The sequence below is a fragment of the Parus major genome, chromosome 1 (assembly GCF_001522545.3).
Source record: "Parus major isolate Abel chromosome 1, Parus_major1.1, whole genome shotgun sequence".
Taxonomy (NCBI): Eukaryota; Metazoa; Chordata; class Aves; order Passeriformes; family Paridae; genus Parus; species Parus major.
Window position 1 is genome coordinate 101,721,450 of NC_031768.1, and position 20,716 is coordinate 101,742,165.

General features: G+C 43.4%; 1 protein-coding gene across 7 annotated transcripts in view; it reads right to left on the bottom strand.

The window, feature by feature from the left end:
* Positions 1-1,693: 1,693 nt before the first annotated feature.
* Positions 1,694-20,716, bottom strand: part of WNT11 (Wnt family member 11) — a 26,496-nt gene continuing 7,473 nt past the window's right edge. For 5 of the 7 annotated variants that reach the window (XM_015644407.3, XM_015644376.3, XM_015644359.3 and 2 more), the window contains 4 exons: positions 15,064-15,299; positions 14,213-14,490; positions 12,457-12,749; positions 1,694-2,106 (listed from right to left, as the gene is read on the bottom strand). In XM_015644407.3, the coding sequence (XP_015499893.1) occupies positions 1,932-2,106; positions 12,457-12,749; positions 14,213-14,490; positions 15,064-15,299 (982 nt within the window). In that variant the 3' untranslated portion in view covers positions 1,694-1,931. Of the gene's footprint in view, positions 2,107-4,059; positions 4,182-12,456; positions 12,750-14,212; positions 14,491-15,063; positions 15,300-20,716 lie in introns of all 7 variants that reach the window. The other 2 variants (XM_015644446.3, XM_015644430.3) reach the window with 2 other exon arrangements.

The following is a 20,716-nucleotide window of genomic DNA, read 5'->3' on the forward strand; positions in this document are numbered from 1 at the left end:
AGCAGCTTCCTTCTCCAACATCACCTTTCATAATCAGTGCACAGGGCTGGATGACCACTAAAAGAAACAAAACAAAAAATCTCCCCCCCTCAACTCCAAACCAGCCAAACAAAACAAAACAAACCCATAATAACAAAAACCCAAACAAACAAACCAACAAACAAAACAACAAACAAAACAAACAAAAAAGCAATTAAGGGAGCCTAGGCGATATTAAACACTCCTTTCTGTGTGCAGGAGCCAAAAGCCAACCACCCATAACATGAGAATTGAGTCATGTTTATTATTAAGCTCCTCAGGGGCACTAGGAAATGTGGTGTTAGGGCATGGGTTGGGCTCGATGATCTTGGAAGTCTCTTGCAACCTAGTCATTCTGTTGAATTCTGTTGTTGATTTCTGTTGAATTCTTTTGAAATTTTACCATGAGAGTGATTGCTGATAAAAAAAAACCCTAAAACTTCAATGGTGACTCTTCCTTTTTCCAAGTGCTCTGTTTCACTATCTTGACTGTATCTTGGCTAATTCTGCTCAAAATTAAGAGGCTGGGGAGGCAGGGAATAAAGAAACTTATCTATCCTATGCCAGTGAGTGCCTCAAACAATGTTCCTTTCCCATCCTTGGGAGGAAAATCAGAGTTGCTTTCCAAGTAGAAGAGTGAAAAATAATCTAATATTTTGCTGTTGCACCAGTCACTTCAGCATGTATTTCATTCTATTGTCCATGCTTGTTTATAACAGAAGGATATATTTATGTAGGAAGTAAAGCAGATGAAAGCATTTGATATAAACATTTCTGTATATCTGCTTACAAAAGAAAATATGTACAGCCACAGATAGAGGTTCTCTGCAGTGTCAGGGGAGGGCCACATGAAAGACTGACACACTTCCAGTCCTTCCTGCTGGGAATACCTACTGACTCCCCACAGCCAGGAGCACTCCACTCTCTGCAGTTTCCTGAGGTTGGACCAATAATTTTGTGAGGGAAAAAGCCAGTGGCATATTTCCCCAAGGACCTGATGGGTCCATGTGGAAGAATGTCAGTGACTAAGGGTATCACACCCAAAGGGAAAGAGATAGAGAGCAGGAGTTTGCTTTTTTTCTTTATTTCCCCACTGGACTTGGACTTCACTTTGTTGTTTTATCCTGCTGACTCCACTGTTGCCTTGTGGACCCCATAAAGTCCTTCTCAGCCTGCCCTACTCTCACTGCCTCCAGGATTCCAGGGGATTTTTTTCATGGCTGGAATTTTGTCCAGCCTGGACAAATCAAGGACATATTCTTCATTATATGAATATGACTTCATATTCGTATGACTTCAGCAATAAGTTCAAAGACTCAGGCTTGTGTAAAAGACAGATTAAAATTAGCTGTTCATTTCAGGGGATTGACCTGAAGTCTTTCCACTTTTATCACTCAGAGTGGATGATTCCCTGGTAAAAAATAAGTCTTTGGCAACAAAGGCAGTTATTTCTGAAAAGTTGTAGCATTTTTCCTTCTGGGATGGTCCTAATGGAGACCCAGTACCTGTGCTAGAAGGCATAGGCAGGTGTGAGCCTTAGTTACAGTGAAACAAATGCTGCTTTTTTTCCCCCAGGGAAAGTTCCTATGTTTTTTTCTCCGAATACTAAGGCACTTGATGGCTGAACATCATTGGCAAGCACAGGAAATATTTTGGAAGAAGATACCATCCCAAATGAGGTTTTATCTTCTCAGAGAGCACTTTATTGGTGGGGGGGGGAAACATTTGTGGGTTTGTGGCTTTTTAGGAGATTTTTTACATTCTTATTTTTACTGGTATGATTGTTGCTTTTCCTCCTACCATCTCTCCTCAAGTCTGTGTCTTTAAAAGATAAATGGTGTCTAGTCAAGGAAATGTTTTCTCTGAATAGGTGCCACTGCTGTCTCAGCTCCCAGGTGGGCAGAGGAGGGTTTTCATTTGCACACATATCTCTCAACAGTCCTCTCACACTTTTTACAGGTCACGTAGCAGCACCAGTGATATTTGCAGTGGCAACGCTCCACCACTTTGTCCATGTAGGGGTTGTAGCCTCTGCCACAGCACATCAAGTCGCAGCTGTCACTCCCATTGGAAGTCTTGTTGCATTGTCTGGAAGAAGGAAAATGCTATGAGTGAGTGCAGATTCCTGCAGGGATTCCCAAACCACTGCTGTGTGGTGTTGCTGGGCCTGACAGCTCTGCAAGGCACTGGGTGAAGCCAGCACTGTCACCACCCACGCCTACGAGGGTGACAGGGAAAATCCTGGGCTGCAATCACATCCAAAATAACATTAAACTCCTGTTCTGACTCTCAGTTTGGGGCTGGCACCATCCAGACTGCCTGTCACTGCACCAGGCCTCTCCATATGAGCAGACAAGCAAAGCTATAGGGATACCTCCACAACAAGAACTAATCATTCCAAGCAATCTGTGTTCCCAGACAAGCTCCAAAGCTGTCTGAAAGGTGCTGGAAGAAGATGACACCCTAAAGAACAAACACTGGTATTTGTCCACCACTGCCTAACCTGAAAAGGGCAAAGGAGGAGCTCTACAACCAGATAGTGTTTGAACAGACTCCATGCCAAAGATCCCAGGCTGGGAAGAATCCTGAGCAGGCTGTTACAGCCACTATGCAGCACTGATCCTATCAGGGAAATCACAATCAGTGCTAGCAGGGCTGAACTGTGCACCTTTTCCCCTTTGATGTTCTCCCAACACAGCAAGAGCAGCTGGGTGGTTGGCCCCAAAACACCCTTGGTACTGACCCAGGAAGTATGGCAAGAATACAGGGTACTATGACAAGTCACCAAATATCACACAGACTTTCACTGCTCGTTTTGCTTCTGCTTTTAATTAAAGCCAGACTCAGTGGGATAAATCAGTTGTTGTGTTGGATTCCATCATTTCATCTGCTTGCCAGTGAATAACTTGAGGTGTTCAGAAGCAGCTCCTGAACTGAGGAATCTATTTCATTGATCCATTGATTACCATTTCACATCTGTCCTCAAAAAACATCTATCCCTTTTCCTAAAATATTCACTGGACATGAAAGTGCACCAGACACTGGATTTTGGATGAGATGAACCATGTCCTTGAGACACCATTTCTCCACAGACTGCAAAGACAACCCAGGATGGAAGTGTTCATGTTTGGTCAGATGCTTACACTTTCTTGGTATGTATCCAACACCATGGGTCTGTGAATTTGATAGAGTTTTGAAACTACTGTAAGAAAGGTTGATGACATATCTCCCAAATATTTTTCTGTGTGGCTATTTTGTGTCTGTTTTGAACAGAAACACTCAAAAGGTCCTTTGGGGCATGAAGAGGAGAGAGGAGCATAACTTGGACCCTTGAGCTAAGCAACTGTTAATAGATGAAAACAACTCCATGAGAATTATAGGAATTGCTCATGAGGTAGTACTTTAGGAGAAGTTACGGGATTAGTGAAGTGTTGAGATTTTGTTCTTGCTCTTCTTTAAGTTTTTCTGCCTCCTGTTTGTTATTCTGATTTGCATTCCTCTCTAGGTTCAGTGTTTAAAGCCCCCCCCAACTAACATGCACTCAGAAATGTGTGTAAATATTTACAAACCTTTGAAAGCCTCTACTGAAGCTGAAGTGTGCAGCCACACTGAATGTGTTTTCCAAACACTGAACCAAATGCCTTGTTAGTGCTCCTGTGAGCCGTGGCACCTCCACAAGAAACCCCCAAATGACTCTTCATAAATGCATTTACTAAGGCATTAAGTATTCAGAGCAAGGGTTCAAATATAGGTGTGTTGACATCAGAAGAGGGGAGGGTATTTGTCAACCTTACTCAGCTTTGCTAGTGGATGGAAATTTTGCTTCCTGGAGGTTCACCTAGGGAGGATGGGGAATCTGCAGAAGCGTGGTGAGGGATTTGCAGTGCATCCATTTCATTTCATGCTGGGAGCTCACTAAAACAAAAGGAATACGGGTCCACTCTGACTCCAGCTCTCCACTGAGGACATTCACTCCCCAAACATACAAAGCACACAACAGTGATATTTACCCCATTCAAATAGAACACAAAACTCTTCTACCTGCTGTACTGGGACCTGGGGTTCTCTCTTTCTCTCCATCCACTCCTGTGGTTTGCCCAAAAAAAAAAAAAAAGTCTAGTAGGAGATATGCCTTCCCATATACCTTCCCCATTGCCCACAGCCTGAAACAAAGAAAGGAAAAAAGAAAAATCTTATTAAATAAATCCTCAAGCTTCCCTAAGTTTGGTATTAGGAAATGGGAACATTCAGAATGGGGGGGTTGAATAGCCTAAACAAAGTTTTGGCCCCAGCATAAATATATTTGGGCTTCTAGGAAACTTTCCTGACAATGACACTAAGCAGAGGTTTTGTTTTCTGTTTTAAAGCATAGGCCTGGATATGAATTAAATTCATTTTTCATTAGACAAGATGAAGCAGGTAGTTTCTCAGGCAGTGGGGGAAGACAAAGAACTCCAAAGACCAGAGTTTACCCACAGAAGCTGCCCTGAACAACAGCTTTAAGAGCCTGAGTGTGGTCTCACCAGGCTCCCCACTGATGGGTTAAGTTCCATCTCATTTGTTTTGGGCCTGGTCCAGCACAATTCCAGCAACTGAGAGAAATGCCCTCCTCCTCAGCCTCGGAGAGAAAACAAGAAGGCAGGAGATTGCATCGTAACACAGCACTGTAACCTCTAGAAGCACTTGGAAGGCTGTTGAGAAATTATGCTTCAGCCATAATCCTAGCCAAAATTCTGGCTCAAGAGCAGGCTTTCACATTATCACAGTTCTTTTTTCTTCTTTAAGAGGGAAAAGGTCAGCAGTGTTGGCTGGACAAATCCCACTCAATGTGCCTGTCCAAAATCGCCCCCTTTCCAGCCCTCATTTGCAGAAGCACTGCAGTACACCACACAGCCTCATCATGGGGGTGACTCCTCAGCAGAGCTTGTGAGGGCCACTCCACAACTTCTGAGAGTCTTCCTCCAGATGGAGAGTGGGAATTGTAATTTTAAAAACTAGGGGGAGATCATAGAATTATTTTGATTGGAAAAGACCTCTAAGATTGATGAATTCCAACTTAGCAATGTCACACAACTTCATTGTGAATCCCTATTTACTCTGTCCCATCAGCAGATAGAAGGATACATAATTTTTTTGGTTGCACAGCTGACATCTGGGATCCAAACTGAGGCCAACTCTGTACTGTCATCCACGATTATGACATATGATGACAGGAACAAGACACCCACTGGAACCCCACTCCATCAGTCCTATTGATAAGGACTTTTTATGAGGACATAAAAAAAGTCATTCTGGAGCACAGCAGCTGCCTTTCTGGCCCAGTGCTTCTCCCAGTGGATGAGGGAGATGCTGTTACAGGTGTAACCATAAATCTGAGCCCTTTCTGTAGTCCTTTTCCTCATACACCACCAGCACCTGGGCTGTTGCATTAGGGATGATAGAAGGGATATTCCTTCCTTGACATCTCGTCCCCTTGGCTGTGTGATTCCCTCGGCCCTTTCTGACCATCTGCCGTCATGAACTCCAGCTGTCCCAAATCCCACAACACCATACTGCTGTCTAAAGTTTTTTTTCTCTTTTAAATCAAATTCTTATTTATTTCTTTGGTGACCCTTGCTCTAGTAATGTCAAGTTATGCAGCAGTATATAAAAGAAAGAAAGAAAAAAATAATTCTAATCCCTCAGGAGATATATAACACAATGGACATTCCTAAGAATACATCAAGGTCACAGCTTCATATAAGATTTTGAGGGCAGAATCTTATCTACTTTTAAATTGCATTCTCATCCACAAGGAATGACTGGAGTCTGATGCTAAACAACTACACAAGAAAGTTATCAATGGCATATGTCAGTGAGAAGATGTCAAGAGACATCCTGGAACTAGCCTGTATTTTCATTAATGAGGAGCTGAGAGTGAGCATAAAAATTTGGGGATAATGTTAGGGAAGAAGGAGTTGAGGATATTTTGTGACAGTGGATTAAAGTGCAAAGTAAGCAACACACTTAGAAAGATGTAGCTAAATGTGGGAATGTTCCCAGTGGAGCCAGAGGAGCAGTCCAGAACGTAGAAAACAATGAAGGCACTAATTTAGAGAAGTATGCTAAAAGAGGTGTCTTCCCCTCTATAAAAGATTATTGCTACAAGGAGAGAAAAAAAAAACATTCTTTATATGCCAAGGAAAGAGGACAAGAAATTATTTAGGTTTTTTAGATTTTAGATTGTTTAGTTTAAATTTCAATTAAGAAAAGACTACCACTGAGGATAGTAAAACCCTGGAACAGGTTGTTTAGAGAAACTGCTTTTAAGAGCAGAGTAGAGAAACATCTTCAGTAACAGCCTAGGTGGTGTCAGGTCAACCTTGCTCCTGAAAAGATCAAGGTCCATGGAAAATCTCAAATTTTCTCTAACTCAAATGCCATTTGGTTGCAGAGGGACTAAATATATTTAAGAGGGCTAAATTCATTATCCATTGCAATTTTACCATGTGAAATTATTCTTTCACTAATAATTTTTTTATTCACAAACCTGTTCAGGAAACTTTATGATCAAATTCAGGTCTCTCAAAGTAGAAATAATTCAATCTTCCCCACATATTAACTAATAAGGAGAAAAAGCACAGCTGGCCTAATTACTGACATGGGCACCAGCTGCAAGCACGTTGCACTGGGAAAGAAGGAATAACACCTAAATAAGGTGGGAGGAACAAAAAGGTAATGTTTTTGTGACTTTCATGAAATCATAGAACAGTTTGGGTTGGAAGGAATCTTTAAAGGCCACCTAGTCCACCTGCCCCCTGCTATGTACAAGGACAGCTTTAGCTAGAGCAGGTTTCCTGCAGTTCTTCTGGGACACTCATAAAAGCATTATTTGCTGCTTCTTATTCAGAATTTGTCAGATCTCATCCAAAAAAGGGTGAGATCATTTGATAACTGTTCCAAAAAACAACTATCATTGAGCTCATTATAACTTACTCAAAGCTCATCTTACCCTGTGCCCTCACTAACAGAAACTAAAAGAATCTGTAACAGAAAGCAAACATCAAATGCTGTTGTCTATCCATAACTACTACTCTTCCCCAGCTACATGTGAGTTCTTCTGCTAAAAAAATTCATTGCCTACATAAACAAAGAATCACAGAGTGGTTTTGGTTGAAAGGGAACCTTGGAGATCATAGCATTATAGAATAGAGCCATTAAGGTCAGGAAAAACCTCCCAGATCATGAAGTCCAACCCTGGACTCAATACCACCAAGTCCACTAAACCATATCACAAAGTGCCATGTTCACTTTCTTTAAACACTTCCAGGGCTGGTGACTTCCCTAGGCAGCCTGTTTCAATGCTTAAAGAATCTATCACTGAAGAAAATCTTTTTAATCTCAAACCTGAACCTCCCTCAGCACAATTTGAAGCCATTTCTTTTTGTCTTATCACTGGTTTCCTGGGAGAAGAGACCAGCCATGGCCTGATTACAGTCTCTTTTCAGGGAGTTGTAGAGTGTGATAAGGTCTCCCCTGAGCCTCCTCTTCTCCAGGCTCAACAATGCCTCTGCTCTCAGCCACTCCTCATAGGAGTTATATTTCAGACCCCTCAAACAGCCCTTCTCTGGACACACTCCAGCACTTCCATGTCTGCCTTGGAGCAAGGGGAGCAACACTAACATAGTTCTCGAGGTGCAGCCTCTCCAGTGCTCAGTACAGGGGGAAAATGCAGTAAAAGACCAGCCTGTTCCAACCCCCATGCCAGGAGTAGGGACACTTGCCACCGGTTGTCCCAAACCCCATCCAGCATAGCCTGGAACACTTCCAGGGATGGGGCAGTCACAGCTTCTCTAAAAAACTTGTTCCAGTGAGCACCCTCACAGAGAATAATTTCTTCCCAGTATCCCATCTAATCCTGTTCTCTGGCAGTGGGAAGGCATTGCCCCTTATCCTGTCCCTCCAGGCCCTAGTCCAAAGTTGCTCTCCACCTCTCTTGCAGCCCTTTTAGGCACTGGAAGGGCCTTTAATGTCTCCCCAGAGCCTTCTCTTCCACAGGCTGAACAATCTCCACACTATCACACAATACAAAGCACATTTTTGGGGTAGCAGGAAAGAAGTGGTACCAAGGGCTGCCACTGAGCACTGAGAACTGAGCAGCAGATGCATGCTCAGCCAACTCCATGTATGTTCATATCCAAGAAAGCATACCAGCCTAAGACATTTGTGACTAATATTTTATATTGCAGTAAAGAAGGGATATGTGAGCAAGGAGCAGCCACCAGAGTGGCACACAAACATTCCTCTCCTCAGTGAGTCAACTGAGGAGTGACTGATCAACCCAGCAAAGCTGCAGCACATTGTTTGTTGCAAAACTTCTTTTTAGGCTGCCGATTTCTGCAGCATAAGAGAGCTCATTCCCACATTCAGCTTTATTCCAAAACTACTCTGGGAAAGATCAGTAATAAACAGCTCTGTTATCTCTGCAAAGCTTCAGGGCCTGGATGCTTTTGCCTGCATGGCAGAATTTCCCTTTCATTGGATTCATTAAGAGTCTTAAACAGCCTTTGAAACATGATACATTGCACCCTACTTATAAAGGGATTCATTTTTTTGCTTCTTTTCTCACAAAAGAGATCTCAATTTTATAATCTGCCATTATTTTTCATTACTCAAAGCTGGTAGTGATTTTTTCAGGCAGGAGCAACTGAACCACTTTGTTAAAAGATGAAAAAGTACTTTTGTTCAAGAAATCTCTGAGAAGGGGAGTATTTACATTTTTTCCCAGTGGTTGATTTGTTGTATTGAAAGTTTTACTTGCAACTTCACAGATCAGCTTCTTTAGACTTTTCTCCAGACCATTTTTAATTTGTGATGAAAGTGTGATGGTGGTATATAAGCACATAGAGCTTGGCTGGAGTCAATGTGACAGTAAGTCTTGTTTGCAGGAGAGTTGGGTACCAGTTGCAAAAATCAGCTCCTTAATCAGCTTTTCAAAGAGGCCTCAAACCCCAGGTTTGAGTTTTGTTCCCTGACCTTGAAATCTGGACATACCCTGAGCACTTGGAGGCATAGAGATTTCCAAACCATTTCTAAATTTCAACAAGCTAAGAAACTTCAAAGTGTCTTAGAAAATGTTTCAGGCTTGTTCTGAAGAAGGCTTTGAAATACTTTCAGGAAAGAGCTCTAAAAGGCTTCTGAGTAACCAGGGGCTCATTTTCTGAGTGGATTTTCATATGGTTCATCTACAAATAATTCTCTTTCCTGCCTGAAAAACACACAATAAGTCTACATAATATGATCCCCCACATTAGAGGGGTCATCAATTAGATTATCCCTTCCACCCACCTGGCAGTGCAGGATTGTTTTCTACAGCATACAGTGAAATCCAACACATCCAAGGTTGCAGCTTAACCATCAACCTCTGTCCTGTTTCCATTAGCATGCTATGAACAAGAACCAGACCTTGGGAAGAGGGAGGAGGAAAAGGACTTTCCCTGGATATGCTGCAAAAATGCTCATTTTTTGTCCCAAAAATGCTTCAATATGAATATTTTAATCAAGCAACAGGAAAAGGGAGTGTTAATAGGGCATATTATCCCCTCCAAATCCAATCCCTCTGGAGGCAGAAAGCAGGGCTGGAAAATACTGAAGATGACCAGATCAAAGTCTCCTAGGTTGTGGACATAGGGGACTGCACTGTAACAGCCTAGGCATGGATTGACATCTGCACCCAGAAAAAGGCCAGAAAGGAAATGGAAAGGTGGTTGAAGAGAGAGTAGACAAAATGAGGGACCACAACAAAAATAAAACCAAAAAAACAAAACAAAACAAAACAAAAACCCAAAACTTTTTGACTTCATTGCCATGACTGGCCTTAAAAACTATACTACTTGGAAACAGCAGGAACTACCTCCAGAAAAGTTTGATGTGCCTAAAGATAAAATGTTCAAATGCCTCCAGGACATGACCCATTAAATAAAAACAGGTTTGAGCTATTCCCATGTGAGCATTTTTACATCTTTCTAGAGTAAATATGAACCACATTTTGCCATGCCCTTTCTTTTGAGCATTCCTTTTGTGCTCCTTTTACCTTATCCCTGTCACTAGGCATTATCTCTGCAGCTGTGTGGCAGGCTGGAACAGAGTCACCACATTTAAAATGCATTTAGGCACTCTCTTCATGAGAGAAAATTTGCAAAGAGAAAAAGGCATCCATGGGAGGAGGAGGCTGGGGAAGATCCTCTCCCTTCCCCTGCTCCCCCCAGGAAGCGTGAACAAATCTTCAAACACACTGTGCTTTACATTTATTTCCTCTAGTAATTTAGTTCAGGAAAGGAGCTGCTATGGCTTGTATTACACATGCCAAGGCACCAGGCATCTTCTCAAGAGGCTGCAGATGGACTGCATGGACAAGCCCAACTACACATGACATTAAAACTTGGTCTGAGTGATGCCTGAATCTCAGCACAGGACTATCTCACCCTCCTCCCCTCCCATGGCCATCACCGTCTTGCACATCTGAGAATGAGGAGTATTTTTTGACAAGTTCCTTTTGAAAGTCATCCTCTCCTGCCTTAATATCCTGGTCTTCTAAATCCTCACTCAAGCTCACTTCCTGTGGACCCTTGGCTGGCAGGTTCACAGCCATGGCTGTCATCCAGCTTGGGATAAACAGATGCCTGCAATACACATTTTCCTTTCCTCAGAAGGAAAAAAAATTCAGGACCTTAACGTGTTTTTCATCCCTAGATGTGATAAAAAGTTAAAATCTGCTGTGAAATAAGATTAGATGAAGAAGTCACACCTTCCTGTCCCTTGAAAGGATTTCAGCTCATGAAATTTGCCAGTTTTACTTGGCAAATCTGTAATGAATTCAACTTTGTTTTGACACAAGCCGTTCATTTAATGCAATTCCTATAAAACTAATTTCCAAATAATCTTCACCAATTTTTCTCCTTGCAAAACAGAAGGCACAACAAAGAGGTATTTTTCAAGGCACAAATATGTCAAAATCCATACAAATCCACAAAAACTTCACTTCCACTCAGATGACATTCACAAACCAGTTTCAATACAAGCTTTTTCCCTGCTATTCTCAATGACTCATAAATATCTTCACTTGATAATTAATGCTCCACTGGCAGTAAAGGTAAGCCTGGTGTTCCCACCACAGAGATGTCAGATAAGTGCTGTTGGAAAGCAGTCCAGCCACTGATGTCAGAGGATACAGGACATTAACTGTCATAAAACATCAGGGGACAAAAAAGACAGTCTTGCCTCACTCAGCTGTCTTATCTACTCATCAGCTCCACCAGTTAAATGCTGAAGCAGAATCATTTAGGCTGTAAAAGCCCTCTAAAATCATCAAGTCCACAGCACTGCCAAGCCCACCACTAACCCATGTCCCCAGCTGCCACATCCCCACATGCATATATTGTTTATCTTGTCTGCATTTGGGTCATTTCATTTCAGCAAAATCTTCTCTCCATTGAACCATCATGGTCCAAATACCACCATGTCCATTAAAAGGAAGGCATCCCAAAAAAGGCCAGGCACATACTCCTTGCAACTTGACTGAGCTGCCACCATGAGATAACAAAAGAGCAAAAAAGAATTAAGAGAACTATCTAAGGAAAGGTAAGCCAGAAAGACAGCAACTAAAGAGAGAGGTTGAGATCCAGCCATTGCAGCCACCTAACAAAAATTAGGAAAATTCTAGAAACACACACTTTTTTGGCTATTGATGGGTCAGCTCTAGAGCTGTCAGATGGGCCTGCCCACCTAGAGATGCTCAGATTGTTGAAATGTTTAATTAGTTTGTCTTGGAGGAAATTAAACAGACAGTAGGAAGAGAAAGGCACACCTGTCTGCTGTAAAAGGGGACAGTATGCTGCCCAGTGGAGGCTGGCCTTGATCATAATGACCTTAAATCCCTAATATTAATGCAATAAAGAAATTTCTCTGCAGAGTCATAAGCAATACAAACACTCTTGGGCCTTTAATTGCAGTAGAAGAAAAAAAAATTAAATATCATCTTTGTAGTGTTGGGGGTTTTTTTTAAGACAATCTAGGAATGCTGGTTGTAACTGGGTTAACATTTGCCTGCTTAGGAGAGCCATAGAATAACAACTCTTCTAATCAGCAGTGGCTGCAAGAAATGACTGAGACTCAGCACAGTATAAAGCAGCTACTTGATTCTTACAAGTTCCCGTGCAGGTGAGCTGCCCAGGGAATTTTGAAATGTATCCTGTGCCTGATTGTGTAATGGAAAATGTGTCAGCAAGCCCTGTTTGTCCACAGCCTTCATTAACAGGATTAGGCATTGGTAAACCATATTGTATGTCAGAGATGTGCTTTACCTGCATGTGTATGTCACCCTTATTCATACATGTTTCCCTCTGGCCCTTTTCTCTTGGCCATCAGAGTACAGTGAGCACCCACTGCAGAAGTCCTCACCTGTCCTGGGTCCCATGTGACCCCACTTTTTCATTCTTCATGCAGAAATCGGGTGAGCTCTGCAGATAAATCAGCTCTGTCTCCTTAACTGGTCTGATATCAATATCCTTTGGCACGAGGTATTTGCGTGTGCCCATGGGCCGGTGAACAACCTTAGTGGCAGATAAATATTTGGTTTTGAGGTCCAGTGCAATGTCTTGCAGTTCTTGAAGGCCTTTCCAACAGGTCTTGATAGAGCATGACCCAGAAACTCCATGGCACTTACATTTCATTTCAAGAGAGGCTTTCAAGACCTGCAAAAAGGAATGCAGGAGTTAGGAAATGCCCTTCCCTTACTGCCAGACATCCCACTAGCTTCCTAATGAAGGTAATTCCTTAGCAGGAACTGCTATAGAAGAGTACTGCTGTTCTCATCTCTGCACAGGCAGTCTAAAGTTGCTATTTTGCAAAGTCAATGAGATCCTGCAGCCCTTTGGTGATCACTGTCAGTCCAGGACTTCTTGCACAAGTGCTCCTTTGCAGCCACAAGACAGAAGAGTATTTTGAATTTTGATCAGCTATCTATATTGGGCTGCATTTCCACCCTCTAAATTCCTATGGAGATGAATATCAACATCAATTGGAGATGATCATTAACATCAATTTCAATCTCCAGCAGCTCTGGGCTTTGGTAAGAGAGATGTCATGGCTTTGTTGAATTCAGTGCACTCTCACCCTGCCTTTCTGCTTGTTATGGGGCCAAAATAGCCTTTTACTTTGATTCTGTACTATTCTCATTTCTCTGGAACATGGCAGGGTGGCAGGAAGGGCTGAATGCACCAGCCATGGCAACTCAATGTCCCAAACAAAAATTTGCCCTTTGCAATTGAAACAAAAACTCAAGACCTTACAAAAATAAAATAAAAATTTTAAAAAACCCCAAACCCCAAGCAAACAAATCCAATAATGTGGGAATAGCAGGAAAAGAAAAAAAAAGGAGCCAGGGAGGGATAGTTCAGCATGGCTGTGCTCTGAAAAGGTGGACTCAGCCTGTAGCTACACAGCAAGCTCCCAATGAGCTCAGCATGCTCCAAGTTTGTCTGCAGAGGCAGCCCTGGAAGGACCAAGCTGTGCAGTAGGAGCAGTCTGTGGAACCACTGGAGCCCCAGAGATGGGTGCAGGGGTCAGTTTTTTATCCCCCCCCATCCATTTCTTCAGCTGCATGGAGTTCTGCTATAGGGATTTGCACATCAGTGCACACCAGGCACTGCACATGGTAAATATTATCCCTCCACTGGATGCAAGCTGTTAAAAGCAGCTTGTGCCAGATATGAGAATAATTGCTAGCATAGCAGTTTAAAAAGGAAAAGAATCCCCCCTCCTGGCTGTAGGGATGGCTGTAGGCAACTACTGCTGGATGCATCTGGCAGATGATAATCCTCCACATTTACACAACATTTTGCCTGCCCAATGCCCTTGGCAGAGCAGGATGGGACCCGTCCCCACCACACCTCCTGGGGTAGGCAAGCCAGAGTCAACCTTGGCTGTGCAACAGGTGGCACTGAGACATCTCACCCATGGTTAAAGAGGGCTGATAATAGCATTTGGGACTCCCTGAGTCACAGGGTGAATTATACAGACACCATTCTCAGCACACCAAAGGAGTTCAGAGCAATCTGGGAGAAACCTGCTCCCTTCACTAGAAGAAGATAGAGACACTGAACCTCACTGAGTGACCAACACTACACAAGTACAGTAAGTCTTGTGGATTTGTTACCTGTCTCCCTACTTCACTGTTGTGCAGATGCATCAGTTTATTGGCTTGTGATCCTGATTTTTTCATCTTCATGGGAGCATCTGAAAATTTGGACCCCATGATAAGACCATAGTTGAGGTTGTCTGCACATCCTCCCCATCGATACCCAGGTCCAGGTGTCTCACCTGGGATGGGACCGCAGGAACAGCCAGGGAGGTCCCCGGTGGTGCAGGCTCTGGCAATGGTGTGGCTGATGGCAGCAGCAGACAGGGCATACACAAATGCTGACTCCCTTGTGCCTGGAAGAGAAAAGAACTCCAGCTCAGTTTCCTGGGCCAAATAAACATTCCCCAGAAAGACTCACAAAGTCTGTGTCCCACAGAGCAGCCAACACACCAACTCTCTGCAGCTGAGAAGTCCCATGGCACCACTAACTAGTGGAGCACATCTCCTAAGTGAACTCTTCAACATAAGACATCATCCCAGTGGGACAAGGAGTCACATGGATTTAGGCATCTTGTTCACTGTGGTGTGATTTGCTCTTAGAGCATGTGGATAAGCCCTTCCATGGAATCTCCTGCCTCCTTTTGCTCCTGTGCTCATCCCATGACTCCCAGTGGGATGAGCAGACCAGAATGGTGGTCTGCTTTGTAAGAGCTGTGGCAAACCAGGTCTTGGAGCCAAGAGCCTCTGGACATGACTGGCACTGTGATGATGAATGTGGTCTCAGAGAACAGGACAAGTGAGCTTTGTAGTCCCTCCATGGCCTCCCAGGAACAAGAGCATTTCTCTCTCCAGCACACACATACATGCACACATACACAGGCTGACTCTACTGACTCAGTCCCAAGTGAGCCAGCAGTGCTGTTTACCTCTCTCCAAGTCCAGCAAGTAGTTAGGAGCCAGCTCTATTGAAGAGCAGTTCCACCGCATGTCTGAAAAGGTTTTACGGCAGGTTTTTATCACTTCTCGTGCTGCCTGAATAATGGTCTGCATTAGCTCCAGGTTGCTGCGGCACAGCTGCACCTGAGAAACCACCAGGCCTTCAAGCTGCTTGCAGTGCTGGGTTTGATTCAGGGCCAAAACCAAAGGAGTCTTGGACAGAGCTCTGAGGAGACAAGCACATGCAAAAAAACCATTAAAACACAGTTTAGTCACCTATGTCCACCTGACTTAATTAAAGCTTTCTGTAAACAGGTGCCTAGATAAAGCTGTTGAGAAAAATGAGCAACTATGAAGAGTGATTTATCTCATATAAAGTAGGTATTTAAGGTAGGTGGGAACCATTTAGCAGTGTGTGCAATTCTCTCCATTACTGAGGGGAGTCTGCACAAAGCTCCAGGGGCATATGTCAAGTTCAACAGGATAAATCCTATGGGGAATGTTGTTTGCTGAAGAATGAAGAGCACAGACCTCTCAACAGAGTAAAAAATGACCCATCAGTTCCATGATAAAAGAAATCTGGATCCTCCAAGACTGTGGCATTTGGGGAAAAAAAAGCAACATTGGTGTTATCATTACTTTGCATTCAGCATCTGTCTCACACACTCTCAAAGGATTATGCTAAATGTCATGCAATTAATTATGGAGAAAATCCCCTGTGAGGCCTAGGGAAAAGTCACCAAATTTGCAAACATATGCTTTCACTTAGAGTTAATGCCAAGGGCCTCCACTGATTCAACCACTGTTGCACACAGATAAGTCTGTTTCTCTAGTCTCCAAAAACCACAGTGCAAAAGCTCAGTGGGATAATGTGCAGAAAGAGTAACAAAATCAAATCCAAGAAGGGATCCATGAATACCAGCACATATGTTACCATGGAAGAGAAGAACATCCCACAGTGGTGGCTCTTCTACTGTCCAGTTGCCAACTTTTCCAGGCCAAAAAAAGAACAAATGCTGATATGCAGTCTTATAGGGCTGTACCCTTCTTCCTGAGCACCCAAAAGATCAGCAGAAGCCTGGTGTGTAACTCTTTGTATCTTTATGGCTTTCTTAGGCTAGTCAAAAAAGTTATTTATTCCCATAAAACAACTTCCTAGCTGGCTGCATCAATAACCTGATGGCATCTGATCACAACAACACAACTTCAACACATATTTACACATTTTTAACACATTTTCCTTCTCTCCTTCATCCCAAGCCATCTTGGTTAGTTTGGCTTATTAGCAAACACATTTTGGGGCGCATTTCACTTTATTACTGTAACATCCACATTCTTCAGGAGTTAAATGAGATGCAAAGAGAGCTAAAATTGAGCCCTTAACCAAAACTGGCGGTATTAAATCCTTGCTGGGGATGAATAGGCCTACACTGACAAATTCCTGGGTGACTGGAGTTTGGCATTTCTGGCACTAGATAATCAGTGGCAAACTTGGAAGGGAAACTACCACTCTGCTAGCTATATATACTTCATACCCGTATTTAAGAGGTGTGTTAAACATACTGCAAGCAGGAGGCATTGCCAGTGAATGTCAAGGGAAAGGAAAAAGGGGTGGACTTGGCAGTGTTAAGTTATTGGTTGGACTCAAAGACCATAGAGGTATTTTCCAACCTAAATGATTCTATGATTTAATCATCAGAAATTCTGCCCTGCAGTTCCTCTCGGTCCCATACACACTGGTGCTCACATGCACATGGTGTTCCCTGTTTGGAGAGGGGCTCCTCCAGAAGGCAATTCATCCTGCCTTAGATGTGGACCTGAGCTGGTGGATAAAAAACTTGTTGGTGATATATTGTGTGTTCAGTGTCTCAGAGAGATCCTTGAAGATGTCCTTGAAAGTGAGACATGAGTCTCTGAATAGTATGACTGTCACCTGACTGCAAACCTCTGCAGTGCAGACCTCACAGCAGTCCTTCAGGATCCTTCTGAAGCTCATGGAAAGCAAAAAGCCACATCTAGGCAGTAGTTAGCCTTTTGTGCTTTTGAGACCTATAGTAAGATACCATCATGACTTAGAAGTGCTTATTTTCTGCTCTGTATAGGAAACACAGACTCTGAGCAGGGACACAGATATCTGAATGGTATAAGCACAGAGCTGAATGAGATATATCCAACCCCTAGCACTTGACACCAGGAATCTGTGAAAACTTATCCCAGAAAGCCTATCAGCAACTCCCAGGAATGAGCTGAAACACAAATCAGGCAAGAAGCCAAAGCAGCTCATCAGTAATAGAATATAAATGATAAACACTCCAGCACAGCATGTCCCAGCAGCAAGGGAAGCAGGCAGGGTGTGGCAGGAGCAGAGAGAGAACTTCACAGCCTGAGCTTCAGGCAAATGAGGAACATTCCAAGTCTCTGAGAGAGGCTGTACTAGGAGGCAGCAGCTCAGTTTTCTAATCAGGTGTGTAAGGTGGCACTTGAGAGGCCTTGGAATGTTTTAGCTGGCCCTGAAGTAGGATTCATCTATCTCCCTAGGCCTACATCACATTTTCTGATCCTTCACAGAGGTCTTCAGCCTCTTTAAACAAACTGGAAGGCTACATTGAGGTACCTCTGTGTCACTGTTACAGACAAGTCATGAACAGCACAAATAATCACCTACAGGTAGCAATGAAAGCAGAATTCAGACCAAAACTCATCCTCAGTGTGAAAAATCCAGATGTGATACGAGACTGTATTATTACAGATGGCTGGAAGTGATCACCATTAGAGAACCAGGTTTATAATGCAACAAGAAAACCATTTACTTCATGGAAGAGGGAAAATTCCTTCAGATTGGTAAGAACTCAGTAAATGGCAGTAACAGCTATTATAGAATGAGCAGAGCTCCAGGAAGCCTACTCAGAATAAAACTGCAGGATGCAGGAAGGTGTTTTCTGAGCATCTCCCAGGCTTGAACTTCGTGTTTTTGCTTATGAGAACATATAATTGGGAACATCTCCAAGCATCAGGAGGAAAAATTACAAGGTAATGGAGATGAAAAACTCAGTTACTGGAGTCACTTGCTGAGACTGAAAAGTGCATTTATAAATCACAGCTCAGGAATGTGAAGAGATCTAGTAGGTCATCTAGTCCATGCCCTGACCACCTAGGTTTGTCCTACATTTAGGAAAATCTTCTCCACTCCATGTCACTCTAAATCCTCCCTGTGGAAATGCACCACCCTTCTCTGCTTCCTAAATTCTGGCAGCATCAGGGGATGGATCTCCACTGCCTGCAATGACATTATTGGGAAACAATGTCCATTTTTGGAAAGAAAAAACACTCCCCAGGAGAGGGTGGTCCATGGTAGGATTTTGTGGTGGGTCTCTGGCCTACTTTCACCCAGTCTCCACTGATCACCAGCACTGAGAGGGAAACTGGAGCCATTAGGGCATAGCCAGCCTGAAAATCCAGCCCTCAAGGGCATAATTAGAAGAATGTCCTTCATTCGACAACCTGGGGAAAAAAAATCACTAACAAACATTTTTCTGTGGACTCATACCCTTGATCCTGATAACACTGTGCTCTTCTCACTTAATTCCCCTGCCCCATCTCTCATTCTCCAGACAACCAAGGGCTAGTTGTTTCAGGGTTTTTAAAAATATACATATTTGATCCATCCCTTTAAGAATACAGAGCCTAAATCAAACATCTCCTGGTCTATATATAACACAGAAGGTCTTTCAGCTGAAATTCTGGATACTGACAGAAAACCATGATCATAATTACAGAGGAAATATGCATAGATGGATCATGACATTTGTTTATTCATTTCATCATCTCAGGCAGTTATTAAATTAATTAAAAAACATTAATGCTCTGCAGTATTAGGTTCTTTGAGAGGTGTGGGCCCATTCCTGCATGTCTGGGCCCCATGAGAGGACTATTCTTAGGAACTGCAGGTTAGGAAGAAGCACCTTCAGATATCAATTAAAGTCATATATTATTTGCTTTACAAGGTACCCTGTGAGTAGGACACTGCTTCTGGTCGAGCCAAAGGGAGTAAAACTCCTTCAACTTAGCAGCAAAGCATTGGTGTCCTTTCAAACACCCTTGAAGAATCTTCTCTCTGGAGGCATCTCCCCAACTTTCCCTGTGTGACATGATCTGAGAAAGTCTCACAGAGGGACTGATGGTGAAACCGTGAACTTCTGCTCCAAATTACCAGCTTTGCTTTCTGAAAAGGCATTGGTTTTAATGTCTGTTCCTCAACTCCTTAATCTTGCAGGGATGTGGGTGACACAAAAAGATTTAGACAAAATTACGTGGCTGTGGAGAGTGAAGTGAGTGGTAAACGTTAATGGAGGCAGAGATTGAGGGTTCTTTTTGTATTTTATCTCATTGAAGGTTTTTAATCTGCAGGAGCCTCATTTTCTCAGGTTTTCATCTGGAAAATGCTTGCAGGGGTGTTACAATAACCTTGTCCAAGCTTCTGGTAGTCACAGCCACCCTGCCCTGCCACAGTTCCAGTCTGGGGTCCACAAGTCCTGGGAAAGATACCACATCCCCTGGTAAATGTTTCCCCTGGTTCTGCAAGGCCTTTTGAAGAAGAGGAGTAGGATTTATGTGGTTTAAAAAAACAAAAAAAAAAAAGAAAGAAAGAAGAGGAAGAAGGAGAGAAACGTGTGGGGGGAAACCAACGCTGAACTAAAAGCTTCAAATAAGAGCTGTTTTCAGATATGGTGCCAAATTCAGTGCTGGCAGTAGTGGGCACAAGGCCATTGACTTCAAGCCCAAGCTTGACTGAAGTCAATGCCAGCAGTGAGCTGGCTCACTGAGTGCCAAGGCAGGCCATGGATCTTTGTCAACTTTCCCTGAGCTGCCTATGGAGTGAAGAACAAACTTCAAAAACGTGATACCTCCCCTTTCCTCACCCCCAGCCTACTCCCCTCCTGCCATCACCATCCTGCAGTTCTTTCACAGCAGCTCATCTAGCAGTCCCTTGCCAGGCAGACAGTCTCCTCACAGGCGCCCGTGTCTCCACGTCCCAGCTTCCTCCCACTGCTCAGGGAAGAAGAGAAGCAGGAGCTGCCAGGAAGCACAAAAACCTTTCCATCTTCTCCCCTGCTTTTTGCTGGCTGCAGGAGGGCTGCTCAAGTTTGGTGAGCTGGGGGACATCCTGTGCTCACCAAAAGTGTGATTAAGCTACCTTTTGCTTCTGAAGGGCTGCAATAACCATAGGAATTGTACAGAAGTAGCTGGGAATGGGGTTCAGCTGGGGCACAGGAGCACAGCTCCAGAGCTTCAGCTTCAGAGCACATGAGACATGATTGGGTCACCACAATAGGGACAGGCAGAGACTTCCCAAAGTGACCAACTCCACCTGAAAATGAAAATGGGTATTCCTATGCCAGCACTTGCTGTCCTGGGCACATTCTGCAAGCCATGAAAAGAGGGAGGGGAAGGGAAGGGAAGGGGAAAGGGAAGGGAAATGGGAAAGGGGAAGGGAAAGGGAAAAGGGAAAAGGGAAAAGGGAAAAGAGAAAAGGGAAAAGGGAAAAGGGAAAAGGGAAAAGGGAAAAGGGAAAAGGGAAAAGGGAAAAGGGAAAGGGGAAAAGGGAAAGGGGAAAAGGGATAGGGGAAAAGGGAAAAGGGAAAA